Genomic DNA, 27,944 nt, shown 5'->3' with positions numbered 1-27,944 from the left:
GAGGCCCTGACCGGTGCGCAGGTGACAAGGTGGAGAATCCAGATACTAATATGTCGCAATGTATGGGAAATTACTGTACGTTGGCAGAAGCGCAGCATATAGTATAGTGAACGAATGTACTCTGATGTGTGTTATCTAATAGATATATGTTTAAATGTTGAAGTGTTTTATTAATATTGTTATACGTGACACTATCCCGAGGTAGAATAGGAAACCGTCCTCTATGGAAGTACTTGGGAAAATACAGCACGACAACAGCCGCGCAGTTCAATGTGGTAAAGGTGGACGTAGTCATAACCATTTTATGTAATAGATATCCGTTTAAACGTTGATATTGTTTCAGTAATATTGTCGTGCGTGACAAGAATCGGAAACCCTGCGCTATATTTATTTACTTGATAAATTACGATATGCATCGTAAAATATAGCGTTGTACAGGTGGTCGTAATCCCAAGTATGGTACAGCAGTAAAAGCTTCGATTTTCAACTCAACTGCAAACAGTGATATGCACGCATCGACATGGCTTGTTGGGTAGTTAGCAGAACTTACATTTGCAATTTAGGCCAAGCTTGTTTTGCAATGCAGAAGACGCGTGGCTGTGGTGTATTTCCGTTATTGATTTCTGCTATTGTTCAATTCTCCTCCCCACCTCACAGTGTCACGCAACCTTCTGGCCAACCGTATCTGTGATACGTTGACGCGTGATAAGGCTCGTGGTTGGTGCAGCGCTGACCCCATTAGAGTCCGATTGACTAATATATAAATTTAAAAGGTTAGCTGATTCAGTTTGTGACTTGTTTCTTACCACATTAGCACTCTTCAGCTACTGCATATCTATAATTGAATGTAGGTATCGACGAACATAGATATCAGTTACTTTAGTAAATGAATGTATTTTTCCGCTCTATACATGTTGGCCGTTGCAACTCAACCACTCATACTACACCTTCGGCACGTGAAGTCGATGGAGCAAGAATGGCAACCAAATTGTACTGCTGATTCGAGTTATGCCCCGCGTCTAAAACATTGTCATGTAGCTATCCATTTAACACATTTAACATAACGCTTCATTTCAATGCATTCGGTCATTTTATTTGATAACTGCTATATGCTTGAGCGAATATTGGATTGGTAGATTTCGTCAGGTCATCTTACCTCTGTACCGCTATTCTTGTGATACTTTGAATTGAGGAAATTAGTAATTTAAGATTTTGAGGGTTGTGAAAAGTTGTTGCTTAGGGCGTTTAAGACATGTCTTTTCATATTTTGTCGTAACATTGTCCCCCGATAAGACAACAATGAAAACATACTAACTTTCATTGTGTTCGCACTCTAGCGAATAGTTCATTACAATCCATTTTACAACTTTTAATCGCTCATTAAATGGCTTCAGGTTGTTTGGCCCTTATATAATAGCTCGCAACGACAAATAATAAATAGCAAGTCTGCATTACAATTAGTTCGAAGCACAAACAAGCCACTCTAGCCAAACGGATTCAACATAACAGTAACCCATTATACTGTGTTTACGTCAGTAATTTTCAGTTTAGCGTCGCAGTTAGGGTTGTTACATCGCAACGACAGGTCGTCACATTGAGGAAGTTACGGGAGTATTGTAGAATTTACGGTTTCTATGTAGCCCAGGTGTTGCCAACCTTTTCGGCCCACGGGTCACATGAGATTTCAACTTAGGCGCGAGTTGCGAGCGAGGTCTAAGCAGTTACTGATCGTGGTCTCTATGTCACCACTCCAGTTTATCCCCGTATTGCGTGCTCAGCATCTGTAATCGTTTCTTTATTGAAATTAGAATAATTTGAGGCCATTTTAAATCTTGAAGCTCAACTGCAACAACGCATTCTGCTGTAAGCAGCACCCGGACCGGTACTTGGCATCAACAGAAACAAAACGGTGGCGGCAGTACCAATACCGAAAGTAACAGCGATTGCATGTCTATATGTGGAAATATTATGTATTGCCTGGTTTATTTTAACCTACGCATTGGTTGGAAACTGGGTAAGCAGTTACTTTTCATCGAGCTGGGTCAAGGAGTCACAGATGTATATTACAGGTACCGGTACATCTTGGTGCACTGTGACAGCAAATACTGTAGGGATGGTGTGAACCTCTGAAAGGTTCGGGTTCGTGTGAACGCGAACCTTTTTGAAAGGTTCTGTGTGAACACGAACGTGAACCTCGTGACGTCATATTGCTAATTCCAACCCTATCTTTCAATGAAGTGATAGCCTATATTATTGTACACGATACCTAGCGAAGACTCGGGCCACATAATGTCGCATTGCTGAAGTACAAATTGGCGTTTTAAACGTCGCTGAATGTATCAACCGCGGTTATCAAAGGATATAATAATCTCATAAAATCAATACATTTCGTCGTTTTGCCAACAATTTCGACGAGGACTTACCAGGAAATATAAGCTTACGCCTTAATGGTCTTAGCCAGACCGGACAATGTGTTCGGAATCTGAGTATTGCTACATTGATATTGAGCAGAGTGTAAAACGGGTTTCTATACTCGCTACCGATACCATAAACAACAAGTTATATAGCAGTAGCCAGCACCTTAATCGCACGGATTTGATTTTAATGATACAGTAAAGATATGAAGTCGAGATTGACCCCATACGCCCGCTCGATTTTTTACATCAGAAAACGATATCAATGTCATTGATTGGTTGAATAAGCATCATTCGCTGACTACGTATATCGCTCGTGATGTTGTGTGATTGCGGGTCAAGCTCACAGCAGAGAGTCACTAAATATTCACAAACGGAAAGCTGGATATTTCGAGAAATTTTTGGTAACAGAAATGCAAGTAAAACTTTTAAGGTTGTCATGCTGCATGCTCGTTCAGTGTTGATTTTTATGCTGCCAGCGCCATGCATAGAGTGACCCACAGTTGAAATGCAATAAACTTGAACCAAAGATCCTATAATTAAGTGCAAATTACAATTTACCAAAAAGGTTCACAGTGCAGAACCTACCAAGGTTCTGTTGTGAACGCGAACCTCTAAATTTCCGAGGTTCACACACAGAACACGAACGTGAACCTCACGTTCACACCATCCCTAGCAAATAGGTTCAGCACGCTTTTTGACGCAGAAATGTGTAGTAACCTGTCGCTTGTTCTCCACTCGAATTCTCTGCTCGAAGAATCTCCTGTACAACTGAAACGTAATTAACATAGGTCAACCACAGAGCTGATGTACCACCCTATTGGGGAGTTTGGGTGTGGCAGTTACGGACCTGGCATGAATGCAAATCGTTGGGTGGGATAAATCGTTCCCTATAAGGTTGGGCAATGGGTACATTATGACGTAACAAGAAAATGACGCATCATTCTCAAAGAAAGTTGTTATCTCATTAGGCCTTTTCATCGGAATCCTTATATTTTCTTCCAATAGATCTTCTAAGATCAGTTCTAAGAAGCAAAATAAATGTAATCGTGAGTAATCGAGATTGCTTTTCCAATGTTATCGTAATCGTAATCGACTACTTCCTGATTTTGCTGTAATCGTAATCGTAATCGCGTGATTCCGAAGTAATCGTAATCGCAATCGATTACATTCATGAAGTAATCACCGATATCTGAATAGAACCTTGACCCAGCAGAAGAGGAGCTACTTTAAAATCACGCCACTGAATTCACCATCCTAACATAGCTAATGTTATAAGCGCGCCCTGGTTTGTTCATATTGTTGCTTCGAAGTACGATTTTCTGCTAGTGAAGTATTATACAGGTTAGAAACCATCTACCTGGTAACAGTATAATATAATGCTTCTTGTCTCAAATTAGTGAGACAATGTCAATTTCAATTTCGCTGATCGATAGACGCCAGCATGCATCCGCACAGTGATTCGTAACTACATTTGTTACGGCATACTTATCTACGTTGGCATTATTTTGAATCTGGATTGCGCATACGACGCACGTACTGCGCAATCGCGGAACGGGAGTAAACACTAAACAGACTTCAAAGTAAACGCATGTTCGTGTTGGTTAAGCAACAGCGCATCGGGACCAATCGCAGTGGTTCGAATCCCGGTTCGGAGCTACTTCTATGTGTCGGAGGTTTATCTTGGCTCCTGATCGCTGACCTCATTGCATGTGCGGTGTCGCACGAAAAGTACAGATGAATCAAGTAAAGTGGAGCGTACGGAATTGTATGCAACAAACTCTGACATTCTGAGAAGGCAAAGAGTGCAAATTGAGTTCACAGTTTTTGGAAAAATAGACCAAATAATAGTATTCACGGATGCGGATATGACAATGCGAAACCGTTGTAAAATATAATGAGCTACACAGAAAATATAATTCAAATATATTTGGTAGCACTTATGTTTACCTTGCGCTGACCGGGGCCTACGTTACGATACGTAGGCCCCGCGCTGACCCAAAAGGCCTCGGTGTCCGGTCAATACCGTGAAAACCATTAATGAGAATGCCATTACCGAGAAAGGACACCACCGAGAATGGACATTACCGAGAATGGACACCACTGAGCATGGACAGTATCGAGAATGCAATGTATGCGATGCAGACATGTTATGCATATGCACAGGTCGTGTGAGTGCATCACGGCGTTGCCGCATTCGGTATCGATGCTCAGGTATAAATTTCTCGACAACATCAGTCCCAGTAAGCTATATTCTTGACATTGGCCATTCTTGGTAATGTCCATTCTCGGTGGTGTCTATTCTCGGTAATGACCCTTCTCGGTGATGTTCATTCTCGGTGACTTCCATTCTCAGTAATGGCATTCTCGGTAATGTCCGTTCTCGGTAATGGTTTTCTCGGTATCGGTATAGAACCAAAGGTCTCAACGCATGTCTCCAGAGAAACAGACCAAATTTCTAGCAGCCGCGTTATTCAATCTCTAGTATTCCTTCCACAAATACGTAGGGCCAATGAGACATCATAATTAATACAGCGGCAGTATGGAAATATTCCAAATTATATCTTCGTTAGAGCCACTGTTTAAAGCAGTGGTTCCCAACGTGGGCGATATCGCCCCCCAGGGACGGATTACAGTCAGGCAACAAATCGATCTACGGCGTTGTTCTGCATGAAAACACAATGTACAAGTTCATACGAGAGATACAGTGCGATATAATGATCGGATATAAGGATGTCAAATCGACCTTACGCGGATACGACTTTCGCGAAACGTCCATTCCAATACTTTTTGAAGAATAGTTTTCCATCTTTTTAGATCTTATTTACATCATTGTACTATTGATTGGGTATTGATCGCGGCTTCACAAAAGTCTCATTTTCGCTATCGTGCCTTGCAACAGAAGGCATGTATCGGATGCTGTGATAGGCCTACTACACTAATGATTGCGATTTAAAGGTTTGGACGTTGCAGCATTTAAACTGAATAGTCTAGTTTTGATCTGTTGCCAAAATAAACTATCAAACAACTCATGGCATGGTAAACACACAATGAAGCAATACCCTTTCACTAACCACAATTTATGTAGCAACTCCTTCGACAAGACAAACACTGTTTACATCATTGGACTCTGTGAAAACATATCCACTAACCCACGAGCTACTTAAATGCTCTGTCTATGCTGGGTAGCATACTGCACGTTATGTGACATTGCAAATTCACAGATCCATTCACCCGAGGCTTATATGGACACACGGCCAACGGTAAATCCGGAGACGTTTCAGGCAATAGTAATAGACGTTTGTCGATACTATGTTAAAACTCGAAAATGGGATCACCATACCAATTTTCTGCTGCAATCAATATAGAATTTCGCCGCTGCGAATTAGTGATTTTTAGGGTCGCTGAAGCAGATTTTTAATTTGATACACCTGACAAGGCCCGCGCAGTGCTGGTATGTAGCAATATTGGCATATACGGCAATATATGCTAAATCAAGCAAATCTATATGAACATCAAGTCTCTCTGTATCTTTTGTGACTGTTGACACGTATCGTGATCAATGGAGATGACTTGATATTGAGGTTCTTAGATAATAATGGATGCCTGGACGTGCCGGGACGCTAGCTATGTAACTTATATAATAAACTGATGCGCTTATGTTATACATCTGACTAATACAGAAACAATAAATTCAAGATGATGCTTGCATACACCCTTGCCTCTCCTGCGCCGCTCAGCAAAGCATGCCCTTTCATCTATATTGGGCTTTCATTTTTGGCTACTGTTTTCAACTCTCGTTTAATATGGGTTACCTGATTTTTTCCATTTTCTATTGCTATTCGTAGAGCTATAAGTGGATGTTTCATTGTGTTAGCCAATTCGTTCCGAAGCCTATCCATCTTTAAATTGGATCGCTATTATGCTGTGTTTTGAACTGATAGAAATATTGAATAAATTGAGTGCATCGTTGAAGGCAATTGCAATATATATACAGTAGGTCTCTGAGTAGATCGGCGAGGCATAGTGATAAGCTAGCTTTGAATATATTATCGAGATATGAAAATCAGTCTCCAATAATAAAGAGTTGAAATTTATTTTCTTTAATAACAACAAAACTAGAATAGTACACGGTAATATAAGTCATCAGGAAGTGCCACCATGTAATTGAAGAGCTTCTTGGAGGAACAGAACTTCAATATACAATTAAATAGTATATTCATATTGAAATGAACCCGAATATTTTCGGCTGACACTCGTCAGGGGTAATCGTCAGCAACTAGTAGAGAATTGGAAAGAACATTGTATATCAACAATCGTATCACAAAATATGACGTCACCAGCATGAAATTTCGAATGAGAGAACGTTCAATGTACTATTTTTAGGTGATACACGAACTCCTTTTGTTGACAGAGTTTTGGTTGGTGTATTTTGATAAAAGTTGATTCCAAGGCACACAAATGGAATTGTGAACGACCTCGACCTACGATTCGAAATCGGTCGTCTCGATAATTATTCGCACAAATCGGATTATCCAACAGATGTTTGCCGATGGCAGAATTAATGGCCTTTGATCGATCAGCATCAATCCTAAGTGGATGAGTGTAATTCGTCACCATCAGGAAATTGCTTACATAAAATGTATTTACGGAATCATATACTGCTCACACAACTGATCATGCTAATGATTAGGCAGCTACGAGCTTCGAGCTTGGCGAACAAAGAAGATCTTCTGGATAATTAATAAGATAAATAAATAGGAGTATTTGCAAAAAACCTTTCAACCAACTTAATCCACACGTAGAACTTCGAGTGGTGGTAATTAATTGTCTATTGGCGATATTTAAAGGAGCAAATACGACGGATTGGTGGGCTCGTATTTGCGAACGTCAGGGATATCTAAAACTAGATATCCCTGGCGAAGGTGTACTGCGTGGATCTTCTGTAGTTTGTGTCGATTTTTGCGTCAGTGTGATTTTGGGGATTGTGTCAGGCTAGTGAAGCATTAACAACGATATATCGTGAAAAATAACTGACAAGTGACAGTTACATATATTATTAGGATATAGAGGGGGTCGCGTCACGTCTGAGATAAGAGACGGACAAGGATATTCATTATTGCTTCGCCGTACGTCAAAGTTTTCCCTATTGACTCCCTCATCCTAATTCACCCTGAGTTTGGATACTCCTGTACTTCCTACATGTCTTGTTATCACTGTCATACGTAGATTTCGAGATTTTGTGCTGGAAAACTTCGACAAAATGTTTTGTGGGTACGCGTACGCGCTTGGTAGGAAATAAAGAGGTAGAGATAGGCAGTTCAAATGACATATAACAACTCAGTTCTAAAGTTTATGTAACAAAGTGACTATAACCGGGAATACATACTATAATTCGAGTACTCAAACCCGAATGCACTATGTATTTTAATTGTTCGGGAATAATAACGCGTGCCAGTTTCATCTAATGCCGAATATATGCGACCCCTGCGACTAGCAATATATATATATATATAATATAATATATATATAAAATATATTATCAGCGTCAATTATAGTTTCCATGTTTACCATCAGCATAGTCGCGAGACCTAGATAGGCCGTATCGGAGCATGCGCAACATCTCACATAAGGCTACATATTGCTACGAAAATAATAATTATTTTACACGCTGATCAAACCATGGTGTTATATCACAATGCTTCACAGATCACAAATCTATGGGAAATCATTTCTGGCGGAGTGCAACAGGCAATAGGCTATGTCATTTGAGGTCGCATTAGAGTTTCATATTTCAACTTGAACGCTATGAATCGAATCAGTCCGGTCGTAACAGCCATAACAGTGACATTATAATTCACAATAATGTCGTTTTAAAACCACTGACGATTGCTGCATAACCCAATAGCTCGTCAGCGCAATCAAACAAAGTATGACAAAGTTACTTCCAAATACAATATTTGTTGCATACAGTCAATAACAATAATTCGTTATATTCATTCACATACCAGCAGTCATAGTGTAAGCTGCCAGTAAATGCGGTTACAATGTATATAATCGAGGTTGACATGGGCATCTTGACACCAATTTCAATGAAGATTCGCATTTGATACTATAACATATTCATCGTTACGTTGACTTGAAATTCATTCAACAGAAGGATCAGCGGCAATTCTGTATGCTTCGCTTCCAATGACACTGTCCCTAACGGTAACTTTGAATAAGGATTTGAAGATGATACAAAAAGGGAATCCATAGCCGCCGAAAGCCGGTTTTGTATCATCTTTTGACCTGTTGCGCGGCCAGCGCGGGTTGAAAGGGCGATTCGCATTCTCGCGTAGATTGATTGGATCATTAGAAAGGCAATGGGAAATGAGTCTGATGTTCGACAATATAACATCGAAGGAAATTATATTCATAATCAGACATATGCGAGAAGGTTAAGTTATTCGAGGAACAGGACGGTACGTGCATCAAGATTCATCGTAATCTTGATTCCAAATGATTTTGTCGTGATGCGTCCTTGGCCTGCGTATATGCGTTTGCGGAAGACTAAAGATGTAACCATGAACGGGGACTTTTTCAGTTTGGTTTTGTTCGCTTTTCTTGAACCATCACTCGGGATTCAACAGATTCAATTTTCAGTTACGGAATAAGACGAGGTTATTGAACGTCCGTACTGAACAAACTCACCACACTACAATTATAAGTGGGTGAAGAAATCTCTTACCTATGCAGAGATACCTTGAAAGTGTACATTTAATAATGGATAGAATACGGCAAATAACATTTTATAATGCTGGGAGGATTTGGCATCAAAACTTATATAGCTGTATGGCTAATCATAGTTGCATTATAATCTTCGAGCAGCACCATGTAATTTGCATATGACGGTTTAACGTTGACGATTCCGACTCTGTGAATAGCCAACTTTCCGTTATTTTTCTCTGGAAACTTTCCCGAGCACGAATTCTGGTTATCAATGCTGATGCAAAGAATATATAAATATCAATAATGTTTAATATCAAGGTTACTAGAGCAGGTAAAACTGCTGTCCATCCTGAGGCTAGTAAATTTACCAGAATTTTTTTCAACAGTCCTGTTACTAATACTGACTATAGTGGAGAGCAGATGCAATGTGGCTTCATGAGTATGTTCTACATTTGCGGTCAGGGGGAATTATTTACGTGGAATTGTCTGTTATTAAAAGTTTCAAATTTTGATCGCGGTATGTTGGATAATACGAACATCAATTTTGTTTACTGATCATCGATTCGCGGGCCGATGAAATTACCCGACTGGCCGGTACCGGCCGCCAAGCCGTATGTTTTGTATTGCGGGTATACATAGGCAGTAAACGTGCTACTGGTTTCTGTAGGAGATGAAGCATGTCTGACGCAAATTCTTTCTTTAAAGGGCAACCAACTCTCAAATATATGCATTTATGCGATTCCCAGTCTTTTTCGCTATTTGGCAATGTACTGTACATAGTGTTTCACATAAATACAAAATAACAATGATGACGTAGGGCTTATATAGGGCGACAAATTCCCGAATATTTGCATTTATGCGACGGCTAGTCTTCTTCGCTATTTGGCATGGTACTGTACGTATAGTGACATAAACACACAATAACACTTGTGATGTAGGGCTTGTATAAGGCGACACTAAAACTATTTCACTATATAACCCAGTTGGTCCCAACGTGCGCGATACCACCCCCAGTGGGCGAATTGGATAAACAATAGGGTGGAAATACCGAAGGGGCCGATTGGAGGCGATATAGGAACGAAAATGTTACAACATCCGGTCATGCAAACCCAGTTAGACAGGTTGGGGGGAGTTTGCAATACACCGGTCACGAATAGATCCATGGATTTGTGTCTTCAAATTTGCTATGGTTCTGGAGATAATCTATGGAGCTATTTTGTTTTTTATACGATTTATGAGCAACACCAATGGGGTGCTGGATCGATGCAGAAGTTGACTCCATAATTCCTAGCTTGGAAAGATTATCTAGGCTCCTCCGCGTGACGTGTTCCGGATAAGCGGTGTCTGATTAAAGCCTAAAACACCATGAATACCATAAACACCATCAATACCACAAACAAAAAAGCTTCTATACCTTAACATTTCCGTTGGGCTTTCATTTTCGGATATAGTTATTCAACTCTCGGTCGATGAGCGTTACCTGATTTTTCCATTTTATATTGCTATACGTAGAACTACGTGGATGTTGAATTGAGTTCACGAAACCGTTTCTAATGCTACTCATCTTTCCACTGTATCGGTATCATGTCGTATTTTCTACTGATTGCAGTGATGCAATCGAATCTTCAAAGCAATTTAGATTGTGTATTAATTACCGTTGATGCAGTGGTTCCCAACCGGTGGGGAATTCCCCACTGGTGGGGAATAGACGCATTTGTTGAATATTATGTACACTTATACAGGATAGTCTACACATTTACGGAAACACATGAGCGACTACCGTTACCAGTTAACTGCTTTGGAATGTATGTATCGAAATTTATTAATTGAAAGCGCTAAATGTCCTATTTTTGCGGAATTTGCCCTTTTTCTCTAAAAACGATTTAAATGCCACGAAAAATGCGACTCCGACGCGGCGAACATCAGAGTTTCGTACAAAAACGCGAGCCGAGTCGAAGTGATGACTTATTTTTAGTCAGCACCATACTATTGGTCGAAGGATTTTCAAAGTCACCAGTTTTCTTGGAGCTTTCAGAATTTATAAAAGGTGTCTTCTTTTTGGGATCTCAAAATGTTGTTACCTTATTTTAAAGAGCCCTGTGGCTATATAAGCAGGTATCACTCACCATCGACAGGGCCATTCTTAAGGGTATATGAGTTTTGGGTAGTGGGAATGAACACTCGGAATAAATCTGAAGTGGGGAATGAAGACAAAAAGGTTTGGAGCCACTGCGTTAATGTAATCGCACAGTAATAAATGTCATTAGGATATACCTCCATGTCAATACTCACCATAAGCAATTATAGAATATATACAATGTATCAACTGAATCATACTGCTCATGGCCTAAAACACACTGTGAATAGGAAAAAACGCGTCCAAGTTTCGCGATTAGTGGACAAAGAAGTTTTTCAGAATAATAGAGAAGATAAATAAATAAGTATTTGTGAGATGTAGAACAAAAACACTTGAACCATCTCTAACCACACCTATAGACGTATCCGTGAAGGTATTTCACTTCCCATTGACTTTGACATGATTTGAAGTAACAGGGACTGCAGCGGACTGGTTATAGGGTATTTGCAAATGTATATGGTGTTGATCTTGTGTGACTTATGCCGATTGTTGTATCAGCATGAATTTATGGATTAATTGTAGTATGTCAGAGGAGTGAAGCAGTAAAGAAAATGACTATATATCAGAAAAAGTTACTAACTGATGAGTATGTAAAGGAAGAAGCGAGTTGCACCAAGTTTGCAAAAGTTAACCTTCCTGGAACAGCAGGCCTCAATGCCAAAATTTGAACGGGTACACGAAGATGTTCATAAACTCGGAACCACGGGACTTGAACCGACCACCAAAACATTGCCGGATGCCATATTTCAATGCACAACCAGCTTAGCTAATTATATTGATTCAAAGACCATAGGTCATGATTTATACCACCATGTGTTCCGCTTTCTCCCCAGGACAGAAGACGGTAATTCAATTGGCTGTGACGTCATTTTTACACCGTAATATGTCCTGATGATTGCTTGAATGACTTCAGGGCGATGTTATCTCTCCAAAGAGCTCTGAATGACTTGCATCCGGCATGTAGTTTTGTAGATATGACTTCTGATATACTGCTCACTCGCGCTGGAAGTTGGTGGTTTGCGTATGATGACTCATACCTCGTGTCGATGAGGCGCACGTGGCAGCCACTTTTCAGCCACTCACTTTCGTGTTTGTGTTTTCATAGCACATATTGTTGTCTATATAACATTTTATAGATATAAATAACTAATTTGCAACGGCCTAACACAATCCTAACAAATTGTCTCATTATATAGGTGACACGCTTTCGTCGTTTCTGTGCAATACGGTAATGTTTCTATTCATACCAATATGAAACATTGCAAGTTTTGGTGTCAATATACTAATATGATCTGCCCATATCATGGATGGGAACAGCTAAAGCAGCGGTTCTCAACCGGGGGTCCGCGAAGCAATTTCAGGGGGTCCGCGAGACCTCTGAATTTCAGAAATGGTTGATAACGTAATTCTTATTTTATTTTTTAATTTGAGAAAGCATGAGGCAGTTTCGCACCACGACTGCTAAAACCTCATGACTCATATCATCATAATAATCGTCCGACATGAACTATCGTAGTGTGGAAATTCATTTTCATTGCCAATTTTTTGATAACCTGCTGATACAAACATATTGTTGTTTAGAGACGTTTTGTTGCGGTTTATTGACAAAATAAAAATATGGAGATGGTAACGTCAATCAGGGTGACTTCGTAATGTCTTCTCGATTTGAAGTTGTCAGTCTCATCAAATTAGTGAACACTGAACAGTCGTTTGAAATAAAAATATCCGAAGTATTTCTTTAATTTGTCCCAATGCAGGGATTGAAACCTCGCCACAAAATCCATTTTATCCTGTGATATATAGTTAACCACTATTTGAACAGCTTCTTGGAGGTACAGAACTTCAATATACAATTGGATAGTATCTTCATATTGAAATGAACCCGGTTATTTTCGGCTGACGCTCGTCATAAATCGGACGATGATATACCTGCTCTTAAAGCTCGGCTATCAGATTTGGCGCATTCTTATTGCGGATCGTCAAAGCTGATTTTTTTTGGTGAACAATGAGTGTTTCGTTGCTATCAAAGCATCACGCTCCAACCCTGAAATTTATATCACCAGTTATATTGGTATGCAGCCTTGTCTTGTTAATGTTCAATTGTTCATGGTCGAAAATATTTGCTCCTAAATATATATGTAAAGCCGAACAGAACAAGTCGTTTCATGACAGTCTTTCTCAGGTTGGAAAACTTGGTTCCATTATTTGGCGCATAAAATTTGTCTATACTATTAGATTAGGATTTCACTTTGACGGTAGAAACTTTCTGCGGGTCGATCAAAATGCCGTCGCGGTGGTCCGTATGTTGCCCGTCACAGCGCTAGATGCTGGACGTGACATGTCCATAAAATATATTTTTCTTCATTTTTTGCCATAAATGTTGTGATCACACCAAAAGTATCGTCGGATGCGTTATGCGTTATACTGCATTATCCTCCATCTATATCTTTGCGGAAATGGTTTTCGGCACTCCTTGTTCATATCAAAACGAAGACGCAGATTTTCAAGACACGACCACGTGCTTCAAGAAACACAGCAGCAAAATAATAAATAATAAAAGTCTACCGATCTCTAATAAATAGTATGATGGTATTTTCAAGAAAAATCATGATTTTGCTGTTTATCACAAGCCTGCAGTTCATATTTGCACAAGACAGATGAAGGTTGCACCATAAAAGAGCTAAGATTGAACTAAACCTTAAGGGGGTCCGCGAGGATCCGTGACGGTCAAAAGGGGTCCGCGAAGCCAAAAAGGTTGAGAACCACTGAGCTAAAGCCTATGATATCGAAATCGGATGGCATCGCTGTTTCTGTCACATTATTACATGCACTAGCCAGCTGAATTACGACATAATCTTTGAGTATATTTGCACGACCTTACTAGTCACAGTGGCAATCTTGTACAACATCAATATCCAAGATTTTGTTAGTATTGAATTGGTATGAATCACAGCTATCGGCGGATATAATTTACGACTACTCTCATAACAGCAAATGATATGTTGCCTTATCGCAAGCGTGTTACTGAAAAATCAAACATGCCTGCCGAGGCCGTTAGCCGCGTAAAATGTTTTTCGATATTCAACCTACACTTGGAACAGTTTTTGCAAACATGAAATAATTTGTAAAGGGCTGGATACATGTGTATCGATATAAGCCATCCATGAAATAGTACTGTAATAGTATATCTCAGATTAGGTGAAACGTGTAGGGGGGAGATTGGACATGTCTGCTCTTTTCGACATCCACGAAATTCGTTTTTCCGTAGTCAACCTGCAATTTGAGCGGGCTATATGCAGTTAATATGGTTGACATATAGCTTGATGCACGTGTATCAATAGAAGTTATCAGTACAAAAGACGGTAACCGTCTATAACTGGTTTGCCGCCAGACATCCTGCATCGAAGGGAGCGTATTAGAGAACAATTCAGTCCGTCTCAGTATATAATTATTATCGCTTCTCCCCAATTACTGCCCTTTAGATTACCTCATCCTAAGTTTTTTTGAATTGGGACATTTCTATTCTTCCACCCTCCATACCATATTATCATGATATCAATTTGAGTTGGCTTCTCTCTAAGGTGTTCATTGCGAGATTTCCTGCAAGCCAACTTTGAATAGGAATTTATGTGGGTACCCGTGTAGGATTGGTAGACAGTAAAGATGTGTATATAGGGAGTTGAAATTTCATGTAACACCTAAGTAACAAAGGGACTCATTACTCGGGATATATTATAGGTACAATGATTCGATTATTCAAACCAGATTCGACTATTCGTTTTAATTATTGGAGCCGAATAATCGAGGGGCTAGTTTTGTCGATTGCTAACTTTATGCGCTCTCTGCGCCTAGTATTATTTTTATTAACAACAATAATCGTTTCAATATTTTGTCTTGGCCCAAGACTATATATACCCCTAGATTGGCCGTATCACCGCGTCTAGAGAATGTAACACAATGCAACGCGTATTCATTCTTTTGGTAATTCTTTGAGGTGCGTGGCGTTGTCAAAATGATTTTCGTCGAAGTTATGATTCACAAATATATATGAAAGCATTTATGATGAGGTGCAACTGGAAATATGCCATTTGAGGTCGCAAAAACAGTGACGTCACCATAACGTCGTTCTAAGCCACCTAACAACAGAATACATTTCAAAAGCTCGTTTCCGCTGCCATTCGACTGTTACGTCACGAGACAATATATTCGTATATACGCAGGGATATCTAGATATAATTCTAGATATCCCAGGTAAATGCGGTGACGATGGACATGCTGACACCGCTTCCGCTGAAGAAGGATCCAATGCGCTTATTTTCGCGCCGCAGATTCATGGTCATGTTAACTTGAATGGCATGTCGACTTACGGAACCGAGGTCTTCGCAAAACAAACACGACATTTTTAATAAGGCCGGTATGAACTACTTGGTATTCGGTATGCTTCGCTTCCAATGCAAGTGTCCGCATTGTCGACTGATGAATTAGACTTTCAAATTGGTAAATACGAAGAATCCGTAATAGCTGGTCGAATCTATTTTGATCCACTGCGCGGGTAAGAAAGGCAATTGATTTGTTGAGCCATTAGAAAGGCAATAGGGAATGGGATTTGAGGTTGGATAATTTAATATCGAGATGAATTTCATTAATAAGGAGGAAGTTGGTGCAAGTTGGTTACCCAGGCCACGAAATACCTTTCGCCAATATTCTAGTTTCAAATTGATTCGGTACTGACGCGTCGTTCACCCAGCGTATACGCGTTTTGCGGAATACAAGAGATATAACCATAAATGTGAACTTTTCGAGTTGAATTGGTTCGTTATTCTTCTGAAATCATCTTTCGGGTATCAGCAGGTTCGATTTTCAGTTACGAGATGGATAAGACGAGGTTTTGGAACATCCGCGCTGAACAGACTCACCACACTATAAGGAACATTAGGGTATGAGTAGATGTATTCCCTTAGCAGACATACGTTGATGTTTCGCATTATTGGATGCATTAGCAAATGACATTGTCTAATCCAGGGAACTTTTGTATATAAACTTACACAGTATTGCGACCAGGGTGTAACATATATGTAACTTGCATATCACGGTCACGATTAGCGATTTCGCTTACTTTCGGTTCCGTTTTCCTGAAACTTTCGCGTGCTCTTTGCACATTTCTCGTAAGTTGGTAGCGATGTTATTGACTTGCTACTAACATTGAATAGAGTGGAGATCAACCACATGTGACTTCATGAGTACGTTCGACATTTGCGCTCATGGGGGATTACTTACGCGGAACTGCTTCTTTTTAAAAGTTTGAAATTTTGATGTGCTGGATAATGCAAGCATTTATTTCATTTACCCATCATCGAAATGCGTGACGGTGAAATTACCTGACCGGCCGGAACCGACCGCCACGCCGTATGTTCTGCATTCCAGGTATATAGGAGGTAAACATCTTGATCGTATCTGTAGGAGGTAAAGTATGTTGGGCGCGATTTCATTCTTCAAAGTAGAGCAACAAACTCCCAAATGTTTCCATTTATACGATGACAAGTCTTTTCCTCAACCGACAATGTGTTGTACATAGTCTTTGGCATAAACACAAAATACCTATGATGATGTAGGCTTGTATAGGGCGACACTAAAAATATTTCACTATCCATATTATTTATTATTAAAATCATGCTACGGTGACAACATTTTCAGAATGAAGTAACATGGTGTGTCACCAGCAGTGTACACACAACTTGAGTGTTGTCAGCCAGCAACTGCTGCTGTCGAACGTCCGTGGCACTTTCTACCAAAGAATGTAGTAAAGTATCTCTCGTTGTACTTCAATTTTTTTTTTAATATTACTACCATAATAAGTCTTGTAACCACTGGAATTCTTCATAGGGCCAGACTTCGTTAAAATATTGTTTGTTTTTTTTTCATTAAAAATGTGGCCTGTTTCTAAGTCAGAAACGCTTTTCCAGGTCAGACTACTTCGTTAGGACAACCGGTTCCAACCAGAAATGAATATAAGTGGTACAATTTTAACATTATGTGGGAAAACACCTAATTTGCATACGTTAGGTCGAAAATTTGGTCAAAATTCGGTTTGTTTAGGTCAGAGTTGCTTTCCGAAACATCAATAATAACATTACTTAACTCTGCAGGGCACTGATTTGGGATTTGCCATGGTTCTGGTCTTTTGGAGATAATCAATGAAGCTATTTTGACTGAAAGCTCATAATTGCGATGTATGGCTAGATAAAAAAAAACAGCTCAGTCGTATTATAAGTATCATACTTTAAATTAAATTGATAATTGTACACGTGTACAGTGTATACACTGACCACTGTCGTCAATAATTGTATTCTGAAATTCTGGGAAGGCAAAAAGTGCAAATTGAGTTCACAGTTTTCTGAAAAATGGACCAAATAATAGTATTCACAGACGCGAATATTACAATGCGAAACCGTTGTAAAATATAAAGAACTACACGGAAAATATACTTGAAATATATTTGATAGCACTTCTGTTTAAACTTACGCTGACCGGGGCCGGGGGCCTACGCTACGATACGTAGGTCCCGCGCTGATCCAAAAGGCCTCAACGCATGTATCCAGAGTAACAGCTCAAATTTCTAGCACCCGCGTTATACAATCTCTAGCATTCCTTCCACAAATACCTAGGGCCAATGATGCATCATAATCAATACAACGGCAGTATGGAAATATTCCAACTTATATCGTCGTTAGAGCCACTGTTAAGTGGTTTATATCTGCATTCAATTGTCCAATCATCGAATGTTTGACAATGCCCCATTGTTTGCGAATGACGGTGTTGCTCGAATAGAAACTACATCAGTGGTTCTCAACGTTTATGTCTTCGCGGACCCCTTTTGGACTGTCACGGACCCCCTTAAGTTTTGGTTCAAAGTTAGCTAAATTATCGTGCAACCATCAACTGTCTTGTGCAAATAGTAAATGTTGGCTTGTGATAAACAGCCACAAAATGACTTTCTTGAAAATAACAGCCCACTATATGCAGAAATTTGGTGGAATTTTGTTATTTCGAAGGTAATTTTACATCTGTATTTATTGTCGAGAAAATCTGCGTATTCGATTTGATATGAATGAGCGCCGATATATTGGTCGCGAATGTATTATTAACGCGTACCGCTTCCGACGACAGCTTTTGGTGTGGGTTTTTAATGAACATACCACGTGGGCCCAGCCTATAGTCATTTCTATATAGCATCTCATATTGAAGTTATTTAGTGGTTATATCACACGAGAAAATGGATTTCGTGGCGAGGTTTCAATTCCTTCATCGGGACATATTGGAAAAAACTCAGGAATTTCGATTTCCAACGATTGCTTACTGATTTGCCGAGACTGACGACTTCTAATCCGAAATGTTTGCTTGTCTGACCACCACATCTCCAACATTTCATTTTTACACAAACACCAACAAAACATCCGTAAACAGCGATATGTTCGCATCAGCAGGCTATTAACAATTTGACAATTACAATGAGTTTGCACAGTCGTATATTTCAACTCAGACGACCATTTCAATGTTGTGAGTCCTAAAGTTTTAGCTATCACGAAGCGAAACTGGCCAATGCTTTTCCTTATTAAAAAATAAAATAAAAATTTGGTTATCAAGCATTTTACAAATTTAGGGGCTTCGCGCACCCCATGAAAAAGCTTCACGGACCCCCGGTTGAGAAACACTGTTCTACATGATCCGCGATGTAATATATAATACTGTTTTGCATATAGCGTCGATAATAAAGCATTCCAGTGGATAGCAAGGGTATGGATTTGGAGGTAACATATTGGAATCATTTGTCTGGACCGGCCCGCGAGCGATCAAAACTTTTGAATCCGGCCCGCGACGCAAGTTGAGTTTGACACCCCTGATCTATAGTGTTCGAAGGTGACGGAACAGTTATTTCGAATCGGTGTTGCGTTTCCCGCTAATCCAGTGTTTTTACGACTCGTGGACAATTACGTCTATCTGTGGTAGATTGTCTTCGATGTACATCGAACCGTGTTATTTAGCCTATAGTAATGAGATTACGAGGTTAACGCCTGTCTCATGAAGAATGCCGTATCGTTTCTGTCATTTGATCCGAGAAACGCTCCATCTCCATCGACTCTATTTTCCTCGGATTTTGTGTGTTTCCGGAAATCATGTCAGAAGTAACAATACTGTGTAGTAGTCATGGGGTTGCATGTAAAACAAAAATCAATTTGCAACATTAATGTTTGAAACATTACCCTTATTTAAAACATCTCTTGTTACCATGACGTTAGGAATCTCTAATAGTGACGTTACTGTTGACTGATGATATCTTGAGAATTACAATTGTAACTCTAGAGCAGGAGTGGGCAACCTGCTGCCGTAGCAGGGAATGTGTGCGACCCTCGACACGTAATTTAATTAGTATGTGTTGGCGGCCATCGACATACAAATTGAAATTACAAATTCACTCTCGAATTTTTGACACATTTTTATTAATCTTTATAATTTTCTTTCGCTCCGCGCGATTCCGTGCGACTTCTTTTCTCGATTTTAATATAGTAGGGCCCTTTGTAATCTGAGCTGGAACCGAAATCGTTTGCTCCTCACGAAAGAAATTTGTTTCTCTTACATTTGGGCGATTCCAATATATTTCCACTATACCGACGATTCAGCAGAAATAACAGCATGCAACGATGTGACTAAGAACAATTGGCCCACCACAAGATGCATTATCATTATTGCCCTAAATTTTTGAGAATATTCCCACTATCATCTCTACCGGTGAATCTGATCACATGGGCTGGGAAGGATAAATATTTGATAGCAATATGTGACAATGCTACCATTAATGACGGCACCATTCGTGATCTGAGATATCTTCGCGCTTCGCGCGACCATAACATAGCTCAGTAACTGCTCATAATATTACCACTAACGATTCCGGTGCGTATAACAGGCAGATATGAAAAGTAGAATAGTCCGAAGTTTACCGGAAATGGACATGGACAGTTTAACATAGGTATTTACCGATTAATTAGTTCATTACGGCTATGCCCTCGAATGCGGCCGTAGGCTACATAAGTAATCGAAATGCGGCCGTGATTAGCAAAAAGGTTGCCCACCTCTGCTCTAGACCCAACATGGTTCATTTGAAGAAGGAGTCTCCTAACCCTTGTGCTAAACGGACCGAAGAATATCTTTATCCAGAACAACATTAGCATGAAACATTTCCACAATCGACAAAATCTGTCTAATCTCGAAATTTTTCATCGAGCTGCGTGTGAAATATATGCCAACAATGTTTGCAACATGTGTCCATGTGTCCACAGTGGCTTGTTATCATTCATGTAAAATTCATTGCGCATACCTTTATATCGCATATTACCCGTTAAAATACTCCCGTCATGCTACGTCGGATTATTTTCCACGAAATGATTTGAACTGGGTATTTTACCCGGGGCGCAAAGCGTGTCGAATTCGAAGAAAGGGACGCCACTTTTGAGAATGCGGGCCCAATTTGCAAGATGCTTTGAAGCTTTTTGGTCAAAATGATTACTTAAATACATTTTGAATTTGAGAGCCGCATAATTAAATCTTCAAAATATATCTTCATCTATCATAGAGGATGATACTGTTTACTGATGTGACCTCAACCTCTGATGAACGTTATATAATATGACCGATCGCAGTAAGACCGTCGACTATGAAACCTAGGCACGAAATTATTGACGCATGTTGGACGCAGCTTTCGATAACGATATGTCAATGCACCGAATAGCCCAGTCCTCGAAAACTGAGCCCAGCGATATACAACGGGCCCGCAATATAGTCAAGTGACAATATTATTGACCTATAAACCTCAAAAAATTTTCGCGCTTTGCGCGACTAGTGGCCCGCGCAATATTTCGTCAATCGAATGTGGCCCTTTGGCTGAAAAGGTTGGCCAGTCCTGTTCTAAAGTATTTAAACAATTATGACATAGTATACAGGTTATGAAATGTTTTATTTGATATATTTCAATAAAAATTGTTTACACCATTCTTTAAAAGAGCTTTAAAACATATCTTGTTTCCGGGACCGACACAGCACTTCGTCACCCCCCTCCCTTATATATAGGGTGACCAATACATGAATTGTAACCACTAATCTGTAGTGCACCACTAGCCGTGAAGCCTTTTCTCATTTAATGTGCTATTTTGGTGTCCAACCAACAAGGATCTGACAGGGGATACTGTCTACCTGAATATTGTGGATTCGGTTTGTAATGAATTTCGAATATCAGTATCACCGCAATTAAATATTTTTGGTATCAGAAGGCCATTAACCACGTAAGATATCAAATTTTAGAACATGTTTTTTTTTCGAAAAACAATCGTATTGTGTTAATAAAAGGGATGACACGTCATGTTTAGGATCAGGCCCAACTGTTGTAGCAAATTATGTTACCGGTTTAATAAGCTCGTAGAGTCCACTCGGAGCACGAAGAATTTATTCTAATATCCAATTACCAGTTATACTCACGCAGGTTAAAAATGACTTGCTTTTTTATATTACAGATAAAATATATACTTTAAATAGTAAAATGAATAAGCCTATCAGGACACTTTCGCGTTCTCTAATTGGTGCGTTGATTGTATTCTGTATATTTATATCATGCCGACAACCGGTAAGTATCATTCATCATGAAAATTAATATCATATTTATTACGTAGATACGCTTATTGAGTGTTGCCAATATATCTGTCCATTGACTGGAATGTTTATACCTGAAGACAGGGATATCTAGAAGTTCTAGATATCCCTGCCTAAAGACTTATCAGTTTCGTTGTTAATGGGGATTAGCAACTGTAAAACCTAAGAAAATGTAATAATGTTCACTTTTTTATTCTGTTTGAGATATTAACATGGTACCACTGTTTTTACGTCACCACCTTATCTCCACAAAACTTACCTAAGAATTGCAACATTTCTGATTTACAGTATTTTGGTTTACTGCGAAAATATTCCATAGCAGTTTACTCCATCGTAAATATTCCTTATATAGCTTCAAAAGAAACTGATAATTCCTACGATTTCGAACGAATTTGCAGTCGTACTCGTAACTACTTCTCTCGTCAAATTTAAATTCAGTGAGCTAGGACTACAAATTGTGATATTTTCTTCACAACATAACGACACGTAGCAGCTGTGATAATTTCATGGTGATTGCTTAGCGTTAGCCCTTCGCGAGATAGCGCTGTTGAGTTGCTAATCCTCTTAAATTTTCATTGTCGGTGTTTTGTGAATCATTGATGCTCAGATACTGGGTCCCTCCGCAAAGGAAGTTACTCAATTTTATCGGGTTTATCATCAAAACTAAACATATTTCGTTTCAAGTATCCAAACCACCCGTCAAATCTCAGAAACGGGTGTGTGAAATGTCTTCGACAAACCTTGCACACACAGGAGGTAGTCACTAAATATTGAAGTTACTGATATCTTATCATATATTGCATCCATATGCTCTTTACGTAAACACATCCACTAAAGCTATTAATTTTTGTTATCGAAGAATTGGAGGGATAAACCTGCTCATCAACGCGATAGTATAGAACACAAAAACAAGAGAACACTTGCTCGCGAAGTCATAAGGAATTGGGTATGTGATCAATTGTTATTGAATTATGCGTACAACGAACGATATCAGTCTCATCTTCGCCCTACTGTGTGGTTGCGACGATATAACGCACGGGCTCACAAACTAGTGGGGTGAAAAAGGCTAAGTGGTTGCGGAGCACCTCTTGAGTGATATGAAGCCACAGCAGCAGCAATAAAACTAACGGTATTTCATATTTTATTTATTAGTCATCATTGTGTCATACCATACATTATATTTACATCATATATTGATGCTTGATTTTGAATTTCGGTTGACCAGATAGTAGGCTATATCTTAACTGTATTTGTTACTTTTGAGTCAGTGATAATTCCTGATCGGTCCGGTATTCTGTGTCATTAATAATAATAATGAATAACCGTCAGATTATATTTTTCCGATCAAGAGACACACGATCTACCATGCCATATACAAGACACACTGCGATGTAATGAACAGAGAGGGAGATGCCAAAATTAGCGCCAATAGATGCCGAAGGCCTGATGTTACACTCTTCTCGATGTTATTCGGCGGGCCTTTTAGACGGCCGCAAAGTTATATAGAAGTGATACATTTCTTTATAAGGCCATATCATATATATTGGCATATGCTTTGTATAAAGTGTCATTTGAATCTAAGATACAAAGATTTAACTGAAATGGCTTAAAACGTCAGAGTATAACCACGATACTCGTACACCCAATTAACCCACATTTTTGTAGTAGGCTATGCCACTTTTATGAAGCAGCATGTTCTAATGTAGACAAAGATTAATTAATTGTACGAGTACTTTCAACACTATGCGTTCGCTAAGAAAGGTTTCACCTAGTTCTAAACCTGAATCGGCTGAACACATCGAAATTCACCCAAGGATGTGCGTCATCGGCAACACCAGTGCCGTGCAACCTGCAACCCGCAGAAATAATTCTGCGATCCGCGTGAAGTTTTGCAGTGTTCTGAAAGGTGGTGTAGACACTGAATACTGAAAGAACAGGCGTGATTAAAGCTGGGCAGGTTCTTCTTGTCGCTTCATTTGGGAGCAATGATTTACCTTGTCTATGCGATGTGAGACAGGATTTGTTGATCGGATCATAACCTGCTGGGTTGCTGTCTCTTCTTGCAGCTTCAATTTCAATTTATTTCATTTGTTATAGTGAAGTAGACTTCGGAAGATATATTATATCATATTTCGTCATGGCCCGCTGGGGGCCATGGCCCACGGGTTGGACACTTGCTGAAGTGTCGCATGCTCACATATCCACGGAGTTCCGTCATTGCGTACTGTTGGAGTATTACAGGCCATGGTATGGTCCAACAAATTACCGAATTCTCGATATACGCAGAAACGGTAACAGCATTGCTGCAAATGAAACTACAATATTAATCGTCATGTAAGCCTGATTACTAATTTTTTGTCCGTGTCCACGGCACCTCTGAGAACACGCTCATTTAATTGTACTTTAAGCGATATTTTCAATAAACGAACTCGACGAGTTGTTCAAACGCAGGTTTAAAGACGTGGATTGATCGAAAGATTTCATGCATTACCTATGAAATTCAGGTGTTAGGATTGATGGCTTCATGAAGCCTCAACAGTGTTAAATCCCATGAAGTATTTCGAAAAGGTTACAGTATCACTTGAATCAAAATGTATTGCTAACAGAACACGTGGAGCACCAGACACGTCGACAGACGCCGAAATAATTTCGAAGTCGGGTTTATGGAGTTACAAAGAAAGCGTCAATCACTTCTTCGTGAAGAATGTCAGCGACAAAAGTTAGGCAACATCGACGACGATTTTGACGTCATGAAATTAGAGCCGAAAGTCAAACTGCTGTACTCTGACAAACATCGGGTGAGTGCCAGTCGGATCGAATCGTTTTTTACTGTTTTTTTTATTTAACTCAGACCTTATTCTACCCTTATTCACTTTTTTATAATAAATATACGGTAAGATAAGTATTCTCGGCAGAGTTTTGCCTAATAAACCGAAAACTGTGACGTAGTAGTACCAGAAGTAGTTTATATACATGACCATTAGGGAACGTAGCGTAAGTAGGCAAAATCTACTTGCAGTACTTCGAAGAGAAGATGTATTTCGTTACTTGCCACCTCTGCTGACGCTGGATGCTTTGTGGCTACTTCCACCTTTAATGAATAGTTACTGAAGCAAGACCGCTTACGTTGTTACCCGGTGGATTTGTTTCCTACGTTTATAACAGAGGTTCTTACCCATACTGGGATTACAAGGACTGGAATATTCGGTCCCTGATCATTTCGACGACCGGACATATCAATATGGAATGTTCCAGCCGACGACCCACGGTCATTTTTGGTCAAAATTTCATCGACAACGATCATTTTGGCACCGCATTGTGCACAGCCGTATGTATGCCTAAACACCTTGCCTTCATCAGTCTCGACATCGAAGGGGTTGGCCTCGAAATATCTGTGGCTCGTAGTCCTTCACCCGGTCGTTGTACATTAGGGGTGTTTAGAAATGACTTTTTTTCTCCAATCGTACTGGCTACTTGATAAAATTGTTAGGTTACCTAATTCAAGCCTACACACCAAGTTTGGTTAAATTCCAGCCAGTAGCCGCATTGCTACAGGAGAAGAAAGTTTCTATTCATTATATAAAAATAAATCAAAGAAAAAATTTTCTGTTCACCCTATGAAAGTGTTAGGTTGTCTATAGAAACGATGTTCACCAAATTTGATTGAATTGCAACCAGCGGAAGCGGAGTTATTGCCGTCACAAAATTTGTATTATGACTAGAATTGTTTTTACGGTGACCAATTCTTTAATTATATATTTTAGTGGTGCCCACCCTAACTACTATTTTATTCAAATCCAAATTTTTCGACAGCACTTTTTTGTTATATACTTTTAGACAATAAATAGAAACTTTCTTCTCCTGCAGCAATGCGGCTACTGGCTGGAATTGAACCAAATTTGGTGTGTAGGCTTGAATTAGGTAACCTAACAATTTTATCAGGTAGCCACTACGAGTTGAGAAAAAAAAGGTCATTTTTGAACACCCCTATTGTACATCCCTATACTTAAGCATCTTATCGGTCTCCGACGGTGTTTTACAGAGAACTAATGTCGGAAAATCATGAATCCAAACCAATTTGATAATGCAAAGTTCGGCACATTTTCATGATCAAGCCATATTGTAGCAACGACTTGTCTACGTGTCTCGCTTATTGGTTATAGTACCTAACACAATGACGCAGGATATGTACAAACTATCCACAGGAAATCGTGCGAAGCGCCGAAGAAATGTTTTTGTTGCAAAAATTCAAGATTAGTTGCATTTGTATTCAAGAGTCGCTCTGGTGGCGTTGCGACCCCATAGTATACCATTAGTGAACCATGATTTAAGAACCCTGCTTTATATGGTGAATTTCACCGCTCTTGGTCCAAATCGTTTGTTTAGTAAACAACAACGACCTCCTTTGGGATTTAAGACAGTAGTTTTACGATATGTTGACATCGCTTTTACGAGTGAAATTGTCATGGCCTTCCAGTGAAATGATCTCTGTGTCATATGAATTGAATATATCGTCAAAGCTTGAACCAATTGTGAACTTTGACTAAGGCTACCTTTACATTGCGTTCAGTCGTTTTGTGTTATTCGCGATTATGCAACTTTCAATTTCAAGATGCCACCACTTATCGACTTTACTAAAAGTATGCGATGATTGGACCAAACCTTCTTTTTGAACTACTCATCCAATACATTCTAGACCTCTACCTTCAAACTTCTACTTGCATTAGTTGCGACATATTCTATTATATCGCTACTTCTAGTTGCAATTGATTAGAAATAAAGGGTGTTACTTATCCTTGAGTACCAATCCAGACTACCCTGACTACATCTGATGATGATATGTTGACGGCAACGCAATCCGCATCAATCTGGGCCGCCACGGCGTTGACACGATTTATGTAATTTCCCATCAGCGTTAAGCTAACAAAATTGTTACGTATTCTCCAAACTCTCATCGCAAAAGTTGTTTAATACGTTGCAATTCTCTATGCCTCATTGGTTTGAAATGAGTTCTGGAAATATATATATATGACAGATCGCATGAAGAATAGTTATCGACATCAGTGCTTTCTCGTACGATTAGTTTGGAACAGGGCCCATGGAGCACAAGACTTTTATACCATTAGAGGTGATTCGAACGAACCTGCATATAGCGCTACTACGTCGTAGACAGATTATTTTTGAACCGAAACTTGACACTGCATCTTTTCGTTTTCAGTTCATTCTCTGCGAGATACCGAAATGCGCTAGCTCCAGCATGAAGAAGGTACTACTTACCACGGAAAAGTTAGTGAATACTACAAACCCGAGAGAAGTCAAGTCAGAGCTTGCGCACCGATTAGCCGACGCCAAATTAGACCTGAGGCGCTTGCGAAACGCGACAGGAATCGCGGAACGGTTACGAAATTACAAGAGACTGATCATAGTACGCGATCCGGTTTACAGACTCTTGTCGGCGTATCGAAATAAACTCGAAAAGGAGTATCCTTGGAGCAGGGACTTCGCGGATATGTCGCGAAAGATTCACTCAAATGTATCGGCGGAAGGCCGGGGTACGAAGTTGGCGACATTCGCTGAGTTTCTGAAATACGCAGCCATGGATAGGGACAGAGATCGACATTGGAAGTTATATTACGACTTATGTCTACCGTGCACGATACGGTACGACTTCATCGCGCATGTCGAAACTATTAACAATGACATGACTGAGTTCATGAAGATGCTGCGAATGGAGAACATGTCATTCCCGAGCAATTACGCTGCATCAGAGCAAACAGACATAGAGAAATTGGAAAAATACATGGCTTCAGTTCCTCTTGGAACCATCGAAGACATATATAACAGTTACCGGAACGATTTTGAAATGTTCGGTTTCAGCAGACCATAAATATTTCGAGCATGTGATTCCATATATTTATTTTGAAGCGGATTTGAGTTGTTAGTATGCAAACCTGGTTCTGGCCGGGATATCGAGCCGGAGCCGG

At 39.7% G+C, this 27,944-nt stretch overlaps 2 protein-coding genes across 9 annotated transcripts in view; one reads left to right on the top strand and one right to left on the bottom strand.

The window, feature by feature from the left end:
• Nucleotides 1-27,944, bottom strand: part of LOC145434058 (uncharacterized) — a 148,710-nt gene that overhangs the window by 28,291 nt on the left and 92,475 nt on the right. The window lies entirely within an intron of this gene.
• On the top strand, nucleotides 12-27,889 carry LOC145434244 (carbohydrate sulfotransferase 9-like). Its single transcript, XM_080311596.1, has 4 exons — nucleotides 12-21,934; nucleotides 22,820-22,906; nucleotides 24,567-24,758; nucleotides 27,179-27,889. The coding sequence occupies exons 1-4, from the start codon at nucleotides 21,851-21,853 to the stop codon at nucleotides 27,845-27,847; spliced, it is 1,032 nt and encodes a 343-aa protein (XP_080167722.1). The 5' UTR covers nucleotides 12-21,850; the 3' UTR covers nucleotides 27,848-27,889.

The sequence above is a fragment of the Botryllus schlosseri genome, chromosome 1 (genome assembly GCF_051294905.1).
Source record: "Botryllus schlosseri isolate E-star chromosome 1, Bs_hap1, whole genome shotgun sequence".
Lineage (NCBI taxonomy): Eukaryota > Metazoa > Chordata > Ascidiacea > Stolidobranchia > Styelidae > Botryllus > Botryllus schlosseri.
The sequence above is the reverse complement of the archived record's forward strand: the minus strand, read 5'-3'. Positions and strand labels throughout refer to the sequence as shown.